This window comes from Lepisosteus platostomus, chromosome 16 (assembly GCF_059453375.1).
Source record: "Lepisosteus platostomus isolate fLepPlt1 chromosome 16, fLepPlt1.hap1, whole genome shotgun sequence".
In the NCBI taxonomy this organism is placed as follows: domain Eukaryota; kingdom Metazoa; phylum Chordata; class Actinopteri; order Semionotiformes; family Lepisosteidae; genus Lepisosteus; species Lepisosteus platostomus.
Window position 1 is genome coordinate 136,711 of NC_142626.1, and position 13,779 is coordinate 150,489.

At 59.0% G+C, this 13,779-nt stretch overlaps 2 protein-coding genes across 2 annotated transcripts; one reads left to right on the forward strand and one right to left on the reverse strand.

Annotated features, from left to right (window-relative positions):
* The first annotated feature begins 271 nt into the window (after positions 1-271).
* Positions 272-5,472, forward strand: ccdc85b (coiled-coil domain containing 85B). The gene is made up of 2 exons (XM_088609143.1): positions 272-2,915; positions 2,961-5,472. Exon 1 carries the CDS (start codon positions 1,489-1,491, stop codon positions 2,089-2,091), a length of 603 nt encoding a protein of 200 aa, XP_088465269.1. The 5' UTR covers positions 272-1,488; the 3' UTR covers positions 2,092-2,915; positions 2,961-5,472.
* On the reverse strand, positions 3,425-10,668 carry fosl1a (FOS like 1, AP-1 transcription factor subunit a). The gene is made up of 4 exons (XM_088609141.1): positions 8,942-10,668; positions 7,431-7,664; positions 4,944-5,051; positions 3,425-4,586 (listed from the first exon to the last, which is right to left on the reverse strand). The coding sequence occupies exons 1-4, from the start codon at positions 9,059-9,061 to the stop codon at positions 4,050-4,052; spliced, it is 999 nt and encodes a 332-aa protein (XP_088465267.1). The 5' UTR covers positions 9,062-10,668; the 3' UTR covers positions 3,425-4,049.
* Positions 10,669-13,779: the final 3,111 nt, after the last annotated feature.

Below are 13,779 nucleotides of genomic sequence, written 5' to 3' on the forward strand. Positions count from 1 at the left end.
TCTCTTCTCTCTCCCCTCCCCCTCTCCTGTCCCTCTCTCTTCCCTCTCCCCTCCTGTCCCTCTCTTCTGTCCCCCTCTCTTCTCTCTCTCCTCTCCCTCTCTCTTCCCTCTCCCCTCCCCCTCTCCTGTCCCTCTCTCTTCTCTCTCCCCTCCTGTCCCTCTCTCCTGTACCCCTCTCTTCTCTCTCTCCCTCTCTCTTCTCTCTCTCCTCTCCCCCTCTCTCCTGTCCCTCTCTGCCCCTCTCTCCTCTCCCTCTCTCTTCCCTCTCCCCTCCCCCTCTCCTGTCCCTCTCTCTTCTCTCTCTCTCCTCTCCTGTCCCTCTCTCCTGTACCCCTCTCTTCTCTCTCTCCTCTCCCTCTCTCTCCAGTCCTCTCTCCTCTCCCTCTCTCTCCTCTCCAGTCCCTCTCTCCTCTGCCTCCAGACCCTTCAGAACTTCCGAACGGTATCATTTTTGGAGCTGAAATTCACAAGGGAAGGGGTTCGGCTTGTTAGCAAGAGCTCGGGAGTCTCTTTATTGAGCCCCTGAGCACGTCTGGAGGCCCACAGGACCGGCCTGGGGGGAAACCGGGTCTGGTTCCGCTCGGAGCGGAGGGGGGGAGATGAGCAGCGTGCCGAGCCCACAGAGCCCCAGTCAGCTGGCTCTTGTTTTCGCTGCAGTGTGGAAGCTCTCCCAGATCCCCCGCCCCCCCAGGCTAACACCCCGCATTGTCACAGCGCCGCTCGAACAATAGGTCGGGCTGCGGGCGGAAGGATGTGCGAGCAGCGCGAGCTGGGGTTTTACCTGTGACGTCAGCCCCTTTATAATACGGGCTCACACCGCTCGAGCTTAAAATTCATTTCTGTTGTTTTTTCCCCCCACGAGCACCGTGCGGAGCGAACGGAGGGGAGAGAGGAGGGGGGGGGGCGACATTTCCCCGTCTGCGCATCTGCGGGGTTAATTAAACCCGAGCGGAGAGAGAGGCAGCGAGAGAGCCGCACCGACACATCCATCTGTGGGAAAACAGGACGAGGCAGCGGGCTCGGTGCGCGAACAGCGCTCTGCAGACACGGCCGCACAGAGGAGGGGCGGACTGGGCTGGACGGGTCGAGTCGATTTCCCACGGCTGGCCTGGTTTAACCGTCGTCACGAGACGGCGCTGCACCTGACCGCGGTGGTCAGCGGAACCGCGAGGGGGTGAGTGTCCGCGCCCCCGGGCTGGGCTCGGTCCGGCATGCTGGAGAGGGGCTCTGCCCAGCGGCAGGAGCTCGGAAAAACACCCGGAGTCGGACCCCGCGCCCCCCCACCGCTGGGGTGCCGTGTGCGAGACTAATCCACAGACCCGCAAGACCGGAAAATAGGGCGAGGAGGAGACTGTAATGGACTCTGGCGCCGCAGTGCCTGGGAAGCGGCGCTGTGACTGAGACTAAACTGCACTCCGCGCGCTCCTCTCGCGGCGAACACAAGGCCGGGGCCCCCGCCGATGTGCGGCTGAGCCGCGCGGCTCCGACATGGGCAGCGGCGACGCCGAACGGGCGCAGCGCGAGCTGGGCCGCCTGAGCGACGAGGACCTGCTGCGCAGCTCGAAGGAGGAGCTGGTGGCGCGGCTGCGGCGCGAGGAGGCGGACAAGATCGCCGCCCTGCTGCAGCGCGGCCGGCTGATCGCGGAGGTGAACCGGCAGCTGCAGGGCCACCTGCTGGAGGTGCGCGAGCTCAAGGCCGTCAACCAGCGGCTGCAGCAGGACAACCGCGAGCTGCGCGACCTCTGCTGCTTCCTGGACGACGACCGGCTGAAGGCCAAGCGGCTGGCGCGCGAGTGGCAGCTGTTCGGCCAGCACGCGGCCCGCGTGCTGCGCGACGACCTGGGCGGCTACCTGCAGAAGCTGGCGGAGCTGGAGCGCCTGCAGGGGGCGCTGCTGCGCGAGAACCTGGACCTGAAGGAGCTGTGCCTGGTGCTGGAGGAGGAGTGCGTGGGCCGGGCCGAGGGCAGCCCGGCCGGCTCCTCCGAGCTCAGCCTGCCCTGCCTGGCGCGCGACCTGGGCGACGGCAGCTCCAGCACGGGCAGCGTGGGCAGCCCGGACCAGCTGCACGCCGCCTGCTCGCCGGAGGACTGACGCGGCGGGACGCGGGACTGCGCCCTCGTGCGCCAACAGTGGGTGTTGTGGTCGTGCTGTCGTTCCCCGGGCCGGTCTGGGCCGGGCCGGGTGTGTTCTGTGTGTGACTGGCGCCGGATTGTTACTCGAGGGCTGAGGCCTCAATACATCTCTCTGACCAGTCGGGCTGAGCAGCTGCTGTCCTTCTGTGGGCGACGGCGAGGGCACCCTTGGGTGGGGGGGGGGCGTGGGGTACTGGCCTGGGCTGTGGAGTTGGCGAGTTGCACACAGTTCACCCGGGGGGGGCTAAATGAGACCCTGTGTGTGAAATACTCGCTGTCCTCCTCTGCAGGCCAGGCCAAGGGGTGCCGGTGGGGCTGGGGGTTCGGTTTTGAAAGCAGCACAGCAGCGGTGAGGAGCCATCTGACGCACGTAGCTCATCCGGCAGTTAGGGGTTAATCGATCCCAGGACCCCAGTCGTGTGTGGAGAGAAGCCAGGGTATCAGCTCCAGCAACAGGGCTGGGCTGCTTGTTCCACCCTCCCGCCTCCCTCTGTGTACAGTAGTGCCTCCTGTGCTGCCCAGATCTCGCCCAGCTGTGTCAACTGCTGGGCTGAGTCAGAAAAGGTTCGAACAAGCAATTGAGTCACTGGCCGGAAGCCTGGCAGGGCGTGAATTCACCTGTTTTGTGCTCACGTGTGGCCTTGCACACGAGCATCTACTTCTGGCCCTGCGGAGCACCGGCTCCTTGCAGCAGTGAGCTCCGTGTCCAGCCTGCTGCTCGTTCAGCCACAGGAAAGGACACCGTGCCCCTGTCCAGCTGCGCTGAGCGACATGTGGACACAGGTCCGGTCCCGTTAGACCAGGAGGACAGCTGGTCCGGTGTTTCAGGTCCGGTCCCGTTAGACCAGGAGGACAGCTGGTCCGGTGGCTCAGGTCCCGTTGGAGCAGGTCGGACGTGTTCAGTCCCAGCTAACTGCAGCCAAGGGGGGCGTTAGTGTGGCCAGACTACAGGACAGCCGAGCAGAAGCTTGGAAACCCATTCAGACTCAGAGGTTGATTAGGGACCCTGTCCAGCTGCCCCTCGCCTGAGACCTGCTAACTCAGGCCAGGCGCTGGGCCCGGTCCGGGCTCTCCTCGCGCTGGCCACCGGGCCCACAGACAGGAAGTGTGTTCCAGGAGAGGGAGGAAGCCGGCTTCCTGTGACATCACTCTCTCTCGGCGCAGGATGTCCTGAGGAAGAGCCACAGGCCGCCACACCCCAGACACCCCCCCCCTCGAGCGAGCTGTCCACCGACACCCCAGCACGAGCAGGCCAGCTGGCCTTCTGTCCCGAGGTGCTAAAACAAATCAGATCAGCTTTCCTTCGCTTTATTTTCATAACTCAGCTTGCAAAAACACAAACATCCATAAATTTCAGTCATATGAAAATAAGTTATACAAAAATATCTTTTTCTGCAATAAATATATCTCTCTAATTTCTGATTTAGTAGGTGATATTCTGTAAAAAAGGTACAAGGAGACTCTAGCGTGAGACTCAGACATGCGAGTTGCACTCGGGAACAGCTTATAGTGAGGCCTGTCAGTGAAATCAGCGAGATTAGCAACCCTAACCCTAACCCTGCTCTGACTGGAAACATCACACACAGGCAAGGGGCCCTCCAGTCCGCCCAGCGCGTTTATTGCCCAGTTGCTAATTGGTGCGAGGATCTCCGATCCCGGTGGCTCTCGAAGGAATCCGGGGAAGGGCCTCCTCTTGTCGAATGCTCCCACCACCCTTTGTGTAAAGGCTGCTCCAGGAGCGAGGATGAAATTCCCGCCTCGACTCTTGCGGCCCTGGCTCCCGATCCGCAGAGCGTCCGGATCCCGGTCCCCGCCTTGGGAAGCCTTTCCCCGTGTTCCCCAGCGACTCCGCTGCCCCCTGCTGTCGGCGGGGAGAGCAGCTCGGGCTCGGAGCCGTCGCCGTGGTGACGGGCCGGCTCACAGCGCCAGCAGGGTGGGTGAGTTCAGGGAGTCGGACGACTGCTCCCCGCTGCTGCTGCTGCGCCGGTGGGCGGTGCCACAGGGCTGGGCCCGGGCAGCGGGGGGGGCCGCGGCGGCGCCGGCGCCGGAGTCCAGCGGGCTGGGGGGGTAGGTGAAGACCAGGCTGGCAGTGAAGGGCGTGAGCGAGGGCGTGGTCAGCAGCACGGGGGTGTGCAGGGCATCGGCGTCCGGCGCGGAGGAAGCGGGCAGGCGGATCTTGGGGGGCAGCCTGGTTTTGGGGCGCCCCTGGGTCTGGGCCGTGGCGGAGGAGGAGGAGGAGGAGGAGGAAGGTGGCTCCCTGGCTCTGGCCGGCTCACTCTTGACCGGGCGCAGGGCGGACAGCCCCGGCGGGGGGTCGGAGTCGGAGTCGGACTCCTGGATCTTGCAGATGGGCCGGTGAGCCTCCAGAACCAGCTCCAGCTTCTCCTTCTCCTTCTCCAGCTCGGCGATCTCCTTCTGCAGCCGCGACTTGGCACTCTCCAGCTCATCCGTCTCCTGAGAGAGAGAGAGGGGTCACCACTGACTGGACAACACTCACTGAGAGAGAGGGGGGTTCATACAGACACTGACTGGACACTCCAGTACATTAACACTGCACTGAGAGAGAGAGGGGTTCATACACACACTGACTGGACACTCCAGTACATGAACACTGCACTGAGAGAGAGAGGGGTTCATACAGACACACTGACTGGACACTCCAGTACATGAACACTGCACTGAGAGAGAGAGGGGTTCATACACACACACTGACTGGACACTCCAGTACATGAACACTGCACTGAGAGAGAGAGAGGGGTTAATATTAATACAGACAGTGGCTGGACACTCGTGTGTCCACTCCGGACTCACGGTCTGCAGCGTCTCGGTCAGTTCCCGACGGCGATTCCGACACTTGGCTGCTGCCAGCTTGTTCCGCTCCCTCCTGACGCGCCGGCGCTCCAGCTCCTCCGGAGACAGCTGGACACGGACACAGAGGGACACACAGCCGGATCAGGGGACAAAGCAGAACCTCACTCCCCCCACACACACACACACACACACGCACACACTGATCGTCTGTGTCAGGCCCTGCTCGTGCTCGCCCTGTCCCCAGGCAAGTGCTGCTGGGGAGCTGATACAAGGAATGGTGTTTAAAACCAGGAACAGGAGGCACTTCTTTACCCTAAGGGTGGTGGGAGTGTGGAACAAGCGGCTCATGGTTAGATCAAGGCATCACTTCTTTCCAACAAGGCCAGATGGGAAAAAGGCCTCTCGTTTTGTAACCTTTCTATTCCTATGAGGGCAGCATGGTAACACAGTGGTCATCTTGGGCTCCCGGTTCAATTCCGGACCTGGGGTGCTGTCTTAATGAAGAGATAATTAAATGTGGGAAAACAGGCCCTGTTGTGTGTGTGTGTATTTCTTTGTGTGCCCTGCGGTGGGTTGGCGTCCCATCAGGGAGTACCCCCGCCTTGGGCCCGCTGCTGCGACACTGTTACGGAAGAAGCGGTGAGAAAATGGACGGACAGTCTTATGACATCTGAGAGGGAAGAAAAATACGGGGCACTGCTGCCACCCAGTGGCCCGCCGCGGTACTGCGCCCAGAGGGGACCGGGATGCTGGCGGGACAGCAGGGTGCAGTGATGCGTGTCTGAGCAGCGCGTTACTCACAGGGGGAAGTCATCAGGCCAGTTGTAGTGTCTTTCTGTTGCACAACCTGCTCATTTAGCTCAACTAGAACCAGTAATTCAATTACAGAACTGAGCCGCTGGTCACCGACATGCTGAGGGATTGATAACGAGGTCTGGGTGCTTTCTCCAGGTGACTCACAGAGAGCCCCTGACTCACCCCCCCCGTCGATGAGTCACATGACAGACATTTCCTGTGTGCGGGCCACCCCCCCGCCTGCCCAAACCCGCCCCACAGGCAGGGGAGGGAGCAAGGTGGGCAGCTGGGGTCCCCAAACCCCCAGTACCCCAAGTCCCAATTCCAAAAACATGCAGCCTCTCCCTAAGGCTCTGGTGACCTCAGCTGCCAATGAGCTGCGAACACAATGAACAGGAACGGCTCCTGTCTCTCACCTGAACAGCTGCTTTTACATCATTCCAGTAACATCTGCATCTTTAAAACACACAACATCTACATTTTCAGCTTGCTGTATTGTGCTTTTACCCTGATCTCACTGGGCTCTACTCCTGTAATGTGCTTTTACCCTGATCTCACTGGGCTCTACTGCGCTGTACTGTGCTTTTACCCTGATCTCACTGGGCTCTACTCCTGTACTGTGCTTTTACCCTGATCTCACTGGGCTCTACTGCGCTGTATTGTGCTTTTACCCTGATCTCACTGGGCTCTACTCCTGTACTGTGCTTTTACCCTGATCTCACTGGGCTCTACTGCATTGTACAGTGCTTTTACCCTGATCTCACTGGGCTCTACTGCTGTACTGTGCTTTTAACCTGATCTCACTGGGCTCTACTGCGCTGTACTGAGCTTGTACCCTGATCTCACTGGGCTCTACTGCGCTGTACTGTGCTTTTACCCTGATCTCACTGGGCTCTACTGCGCTGTACAGTGCTTTTACCCTGATCTCACTGGGCTCTACTGCGCTGTACTGAGCTTGTACCCTGATCTCACTGGGCTCTACTGCGCTGTACTGAGCTTTTTCCCTGATCTCACTGGGCTCTACTGCGCTGTACTGAGCTTTTACCCTGATCTCACTGGGCTCTACTGCGCTGTACTGAGCTTTTACCCTGATCTCACTGGGCTCTACTGCGCTGTACTGTGCTTTTACCCTGATCTCACTGGGCTCTGCTGCGCTGTACTGAGCTTTTTCCCTGATCTCACTGGGCTCTACTGCGCTGTACTGAGCTTTTACCCTGATCTCATTGGGCTCTACTGCGCTGTACTGAGCTTTTACCCTGATCTCACTGGGCTCTACTGCGCTGTACTGTGCTTTTACCCTGATCTCACTGGGCTTTGCTGCACTGTACTCTGGTATGACTCCAGTATTACCCTGATCTTACTGGGGTTCACTGCTCTGTTCAGCTGCTCCTCACAAAGCCACGTGCCAGCAGACTCATCCACAGCAGAAAGGCTGAGTCACTACGGTCTCAGCTCTGCTCTGCCTGAGAGCAGCTTATCGCAGTCCACACCCTCCTGCCTCCTTTACACTTTGCAACAGCTCGAAAGACTCCAAGTCTTAACATCTCTATGACTTTTACAGACTGAGGCTGCTGCTCTAAAAGCAAGGTGTTCTTCCAGAATCCAGAAACCCAGCTGGACATGGCTGGTGTGGGCGAGCAAGTTCATTAATCAATCAATTAATTAATTAATTGCTAACAGAGCTGTACTCACATGTTCGTCGTGCCTTCTCCGGGCACTGCCGGCCACACCCACTGCTCTGATGACCCCTGGGCGGCCGGAGGCACCGGGCAGGGGCAGTGGGGCAGCACAGGGGTAGTAGGGCAACCGGGGGGATCCCTGTGGCCCCGACAGCATGGCAGGCTGGACCATCCACTGCAGGTCCTGGCTGGACGTGATGGCGTTGAGACTGGGCACGAAGGGCACTGTGTCCGAGCCGCCCTGCTTCTGCCAGGGAGAGACGGACACAGGGGTCAGCGAGCTCACACCAAACTCCCCCAGCAACGCGTCTCCCGTGGGTCGGGGGTCAGGGGTCAGGAGGTCACAGTGAGGTCGCACACAGGCGCGCTGGGGCAGAGAAACGCTCTGCTCCAGGTTCGAGGAGGGAGCCAGCAGACTGGGCGGTACACTCCCAGGTGCGAGCAGCTCAGGTTCCCTGAGAACAGGCAGGGTGCCACCATCATGGAGGAGCAGGAATACCGGAATGACTCATCGGATCCCGCCCAGGGACACAGGAAGTCTAGTCTGCTCCCGGGAAATTGCTCGCCAGCTGTCGGACAGACAAGGGGTCAGGGAGGGCACGGCTGAGTCCTAGCTCCGGCACGGACACAGGACCAGGACACCGGTCGCCATGCCAACATCCAGGTATCCGACTCCCGGAATAACAGCCACAGACCCAGAAACTTGGCAGTTCATCAGCAGTTTGTGGGATTTGTTTTATCCCAGCGGATCACTTCAGGACCCTGCGATTCCAGCGCCCGGAAGTTAAGCCACCACACCACTCTCCTGGTCTGGAAGTCTGGAACCCGGACAAGTGAAATAATCCTGGAGCTCAGACACGCAGCAGACCAGGACGAGGAAAACACAACTGGATACAAACGGGATCCTGTATCAACATGGAGTTCATCTGCTCATCCCGATTATTTCTGTGCAGAACTGCCCCCCTCCTGCCCTGCTGCTCCCAGTACTACAACACTGGTCCACTGGACCCCTGGACCCGTTCCCACCCCTACTGCTGCTGCCCTGATACCCCTGGGCCTGTTCCCACGCCGACAGCTACAAAACTCAGACCGTCTGGCCGGCCGTTCCCGATCAGTACCGAGCTGTGGGAAAGAGGTCACGGTACAGTCCGGTCTCCCCCAGGGGAACTTCCGCCCAGCCTGACACCGACCCGGCGCTGAGTCAGATGACGAAGCTCTTGGACACGTCCGTCCTTCTCGCTTCACGCTTTAAAATGTTGAAGCCAGAAGTTTGGGGCTTCTTTGCCGGCGATCTGGAGCCCCAGGTTCCCCGGCACCCCAGCGGCTTCCCCGCTCATCCTCGGCCCCGTCGGCCTGGTGGCGGAGAGTGGGTTCGGTCCCGCCGGCCCGTCACGGCCGCGCGGGGGTTTCCCAGACTCCGCGGTCTCCGCTGCTGGAGCTCGTCAGACCCGGGGACAAGGCGAAGGTGCTGCTGCCGGGTGGCGGGGCTGGGAGACCGCGGGAGAGGCGGAACTGCGCCCTTACCTGCAGCTGCGCCGCGCCGGACCGGTCCGCTCCTCCCGGGTTAGGGGCTCTGCTCGCTCCGGGGCCCCCGAACGGCCCCCCGCTGCCCCCGCTGCAGTTGCCTCCGTAATCCCGAAACATCCCCGCTGTAGTAACGGTCGACTCTTCCACTACTGAAGCACAGTCGCCGGGTTTGGTACAGGAACCCTCCGCTGTTTTCCCTGATGTCACCAGCACACCGCTCTGACTCACACCCGCAGCGCCCGGGTCTTTTCTTATGAATGAGTTAGAGCGATTCCAATACGGACTTCACCCGGAGGGGGGAAAGCACTCTCCTGGGCTCTGTTTTGAATCCACCTAGATCTTCTTCCAGCTATGTCGACAACAGGATGTGGTGCGTGGTATCGCAGATAATTCTTCAGCGTCTCAGCAGGACTGGGAGAAGAGGACTGGGCGCCGAGACTCATAAATCAGATGGGCATCCAAGAACACACACCCCCTGACGGGAAATGGTGCTGGCCGAGGAGGTGCCGCTCTCTGGTCACGAGGGGGTGACGTAGATGACCCTATATGGTGAGTTTCCTCCCCGTGTCCCCGGGATTCCTTCGTTTTTTTTATTTTCTTGTTGACAAGCGGGTTTTAGGGCCACGTGAGGGCTGCTTTTCCATCAGTTCAATAGACTGACTCGCCTTCACTGCCCGGCCTACACTTCTTAGACGTAAAGACGTCGTCTGTGGAATTTAGTGCTAATGCAGCTCTTTCTATACAGTGAGACGTGATTTTTTTCCTCTGTTGCACAATTAAGCCCCGGTAAGCGAGTGATCGCGGGTCCTCGCTCCGTGTCGGTGTCGGCTCACAGGGGGTCACAGCTCTCGCTCAGCAGCGGCCGGCCGGGTCTCTGCTAAACGGACCGGTCACGGGGCTGAAACAGCGCGCATCGCCCCTGACCCGGCAGTCGGGAGATCGGAAAGTGTGCGTTTCAATTCCGTACGGATGCGTGTTTTTAAACTGCACGTCTGTCTACAGAACTGTGCGGGCTTGTCGGACTCTGGAGGAAATGTAGGCCGGGCCAGTGTGTGTTTGTGCCTATTTTTGTCGAGTGTGCGGTGTTTGTGATTGTGTTTAGGAGAAAGGGGCTGTTGTGTTCCACTCCCACGGCGCCTGATGTCACCGCTTTCCAATAACAGCCCTCAGCTCGCGGCCGATTTTCCACCTCTACGCTGAAACCGCGTGGCTGCCGCGTCTTGCGCGCGGCTCTTCGAGGAAAAGAGCTTTCATTTCCCGAGACAGAAACACTGAGAGAGAGAAACACCGAAATACTGAGACACGGAGAGCCAGAAACCGAGAGACACTGAGACACTGAGAGCCAGAAACCGAGAGACACTGAGGGACAGAAACACAGAAACACCGAGAAAAAGAGACAGACTCACCCGATCACTCGTGTCCCTCGAGGGAGAAACAGCTACCAGGCTACTTATACCAACACTACTGCTAACAGCGCTACTTCAGTACCAGAGCAAGCGGAGAGCCGAGAGCACATGTCTCAAGTTCAAAGTTTATCTATCAAATGCACATCAATACAGCGTACAGCAGGAATGGGCAAAGAAATGTTTTTGTTTTTTTTTACAGTTATTACAGGACAGGGCTTTCGCCAGACCCGCCTTTGCTCCGGGTCCGAATCCAGCCGGCACCCCTGCGCGCTGTGCTCCGGCCTCGGCCCCAAGTTTAACTGGGTAACTGGTTTTAACCTCTCGGTGGAAGTGGGGGGCACGGGGGGGCTCCTGGTGCGCGGAACGAGCTGTGCGGGCCGGGTACTCACGCTGGGGGGGGTGGAGGGAGCGCGTGCTGGGCACATCCGGCTGGCACGCGGGGAGAATTCCCACCTCTCACGGACCGCCCGTCCTGGTCACGAGCCGCGGATGAGTCAGCCGCTGCCGGGAAGCCGGCCCCGAGAGCGGGGAACGGGAGCAGCTGTCGGGCGCCTCTTCCCAGCGCGGTCCTGCTGTTTACCGCTCATGACACAGGCACCGACTTCTCTGAATGGGCTCATCCTGAGGCGGGAAAAACAACCTCTGTTTTTATGTAAAGTGCAAGATAAGACCTAGGAAAAAAACAGGAAATTCGTGCACCCGGTGAAAGACGTAATTGTTTCTAATCTGGACCGTAAAAATAATGTTTTGAGGAACTGGCGGCTGTTTTGCGTCTTCAAATAATTATTTCCTATAGATACAGCACTACAGTAGATTCCAATACGTTTTAGTTGACAATACAGTACTATAAAAAAGTAAAACAAAAAATCAAAGTAAATTTTATGTAATATACAATTTAGTTGCTATTTGAAATATATATTCATTCTCAATAACAAAAAACGCGAATCGATTCCTTCACTGCAACCTGAAAAGGCGAATAACTACATATCCCAGCGTGCACTGCTCAAGCGTCATTCGCCTCGCCCCTTCCCAGCTGTGACGTCACGGGCAACCCCTTTCTCGACTTGTAGAGCAAAACCGGCAGATACCGGAGCGCCGGCTGACGTAAAGCCCGCCGGCTGTGACTGTGCGAAACGAAACTGCGTTCAGCTCCGTGAAAACCAGGGCGTGACTCAGCAGTCGTGGGGAAACGTGCTGTCCACCCGCACGGTCTTATCTGACGCGGAAGACTCGTGCTGCTGCGGCTCAGCCACAGTGCAGGTCGGAGTCGCCGGCGGAGAGGCTCCAGTTCTGCCAGACCCAGGCTCGCTTTGTTTGGGTCCAGATCGATAATGAACCCACCCGTTTTCTAACCGCTTCGTCCACTACAGGGTCTCGGGGGAGCTGGGGTCTCTTCCAGCAGGCAAGATGGGGTACACGCTGGAGGGGGCCCCAGTCCATCCCAGGGCAGACACACACACACACACACACACACTCGCACCAGGGCCAGTTTTCATCAGGTGGAGGAACCCCCACTACAGCATGAAGACTCCACACAGACAGTACCTCTGCACTGACCCTGCCCTCTGACCCCCAGCTTCCCTCCCTGTCCGTGTGCCTGTGTCTCATGGGGAGCCAGCTGGGGGCTGTGAAAAGACACATTCAATACTAATACAAGAAACTGTACGTGGGAAATCAAGTGATCTTATCTTAGCGAAAGAGGCAAGTCTTTCCACAGAGAGTAACGGGGGGGTGGAACAGCTGCCCTGGGTTCTGGGAGACCTCTGGAAGCACACAGGGAAGAGTGTGGGAGCTGCTGTCTCGTTCTGAAGAACAGCGGGACTCCGACTGTCTCGGGGTGAAACAGGCAGAGTGAGTCACAGCGCGGGCAGCTGGTGTGCAGCAGACACTCGACACCGGGAGACAGTGGGCTGGGGTCCCGTTACACTCACCTGCAGGGACTCACACACCGACACAGGCAGAGCCAGAGACACTCACCCACACCCACACAGCCATCTAGAGACACACTCACTAGCAAACACTCACCCACTCCCACACACACAGACACGCACTCACTAACAAACACTCACACGCACAGACACGCACTCACTAACAAACACTCACACGCACAGACACACACTAACACACTCACAGCGCAGTCCTGGACTGACAGAAACAGAAAGTGTGACACTGCTGAGGCAGACGTGGACGCTGTGTTGGGGTGGTCCAGGGACACGTGGAGAGAGCTGCCAGTGCTGAACACACGGTGGCCAGGCAGAAGCAGGTGTGACTAAGCGCCCTGGGCTCAGATCCCCCGAGACAGAGCAGGCCTGAGTGATGTGTCACCCCTCTTTCCTCGAGTTTCACCAGCTTCCTGCTGGGCTGGGCCACTTCCTCGCCCGCTCAGGAGTGAGACAGCAGGGGATTTCCACACTGAGCCAAGTGTCCGAGCTGGAGGCCAGGACTCCGCTCCCGCCAGCTGCTGCAGCTGGATCTCAGGCAAACACTGGAGTAGAGCCCAGTGAGATCAGGGTAAAAGCACAGTACAGTGCAGTAGAGCCCAGTGAGATCAGGGTAAAAGCACAGTACAGCGCAGTAGAGCCCACTTAGATCAGGGTAAAAGCAGAGTACAATGCAGTAAAGCCCGGTGAGATCAGGGTAAAAGCACAGTACAGCGCAGCAGAGCCCAGTGAGATCAGGGTAAAAGCACAGTACAGCGCAGTAAAGCCCGGTGAGATCAGGGTACGAGTGTGATTAAGCCACAGAAAGCCCGGAGATGTGAACCCTGTGTGCTGTCAGGACGGCCTGCTCCAGCCTGCACTGGCCCTGCTCTCCTGATGATGTCACAGGTTGAGAATGCTGCAGAGCCACACCCCTCAGAGCCCTGCGCAGACACACGTGCCGCACACACGCTCCGACAGGAACATGCACTCGCGTCAGCAGGTCCAGCCCAAACTAGAGCGCACCAGATGACTTGCTGCAATTCGCATGAGTGACCTCCAACTGCGCTGCACGTGTGGAGCTCAGAAAGAGAGCATGCAGACTCCACGCAGACAGGCTTTGCAAGCTGGACTTGAACCCAGGTCCCAGGAAGGAGCCGAGAGGCAGCGGCGCCGACTTTCCCTGCAGCTCCTCTCGCTCCCCGTCTGACTCAGCGTTGCTCACTCCTGGCAGCTCCAGGCCTGAACCCCCTTCGGGAAACACACATTCCTCTCTGCACTTCATCACAGCCCAGCGCCGACCACAGGAGCCGCGAGGCCTGGCTTCACTTCGCCCATCTCCGCCGATTCACCACACCACACGTACCAACACTCAGACTGGGGCTGCAGGGGGATCCCTGATCTGGAGAGGGGAGATCGGGACACCCTGGACCGGATCAGTGATCTGGAGAGAGGAGATCGAGACACCCCGGACCGGATCAGTGATCTGGAGAGAGGAGATCGAGACACC

Excerpts from the sequence above, each read along its gene's own strand:
- ccdc85b (XM_088609143.1), top strand. The coding sequence starts at position 1,489 with ATGGGCAGCGGCGACGCCGAACGGGCGCAGCGCGAGCTGGGCCGCCTG.
- fosl1a (XM_088609141.1), bottom strand. The coding sequence starts at position 9,061 with ATGTTTCGGGATTACGGAGGCAACTGCAGCGGGGGCAGCGGGGGGCCG. Across the intron at positions 5,052-7,430 it reads GGAGAAGGCACGACGAACAT|CTGTCTCCGGAGGAGCTGGA; the intron begins GTGAGTACAGCT and ends GTCCGTGTCCAG. Across the intron at positions 4,587-4,943 it reads TGACCGAGACGCTGCAGACC|GAGACGGATGAGCTGGAGAG; the intron begins GTGAGTCCGGAG and ends TCTCTCTCTCAG.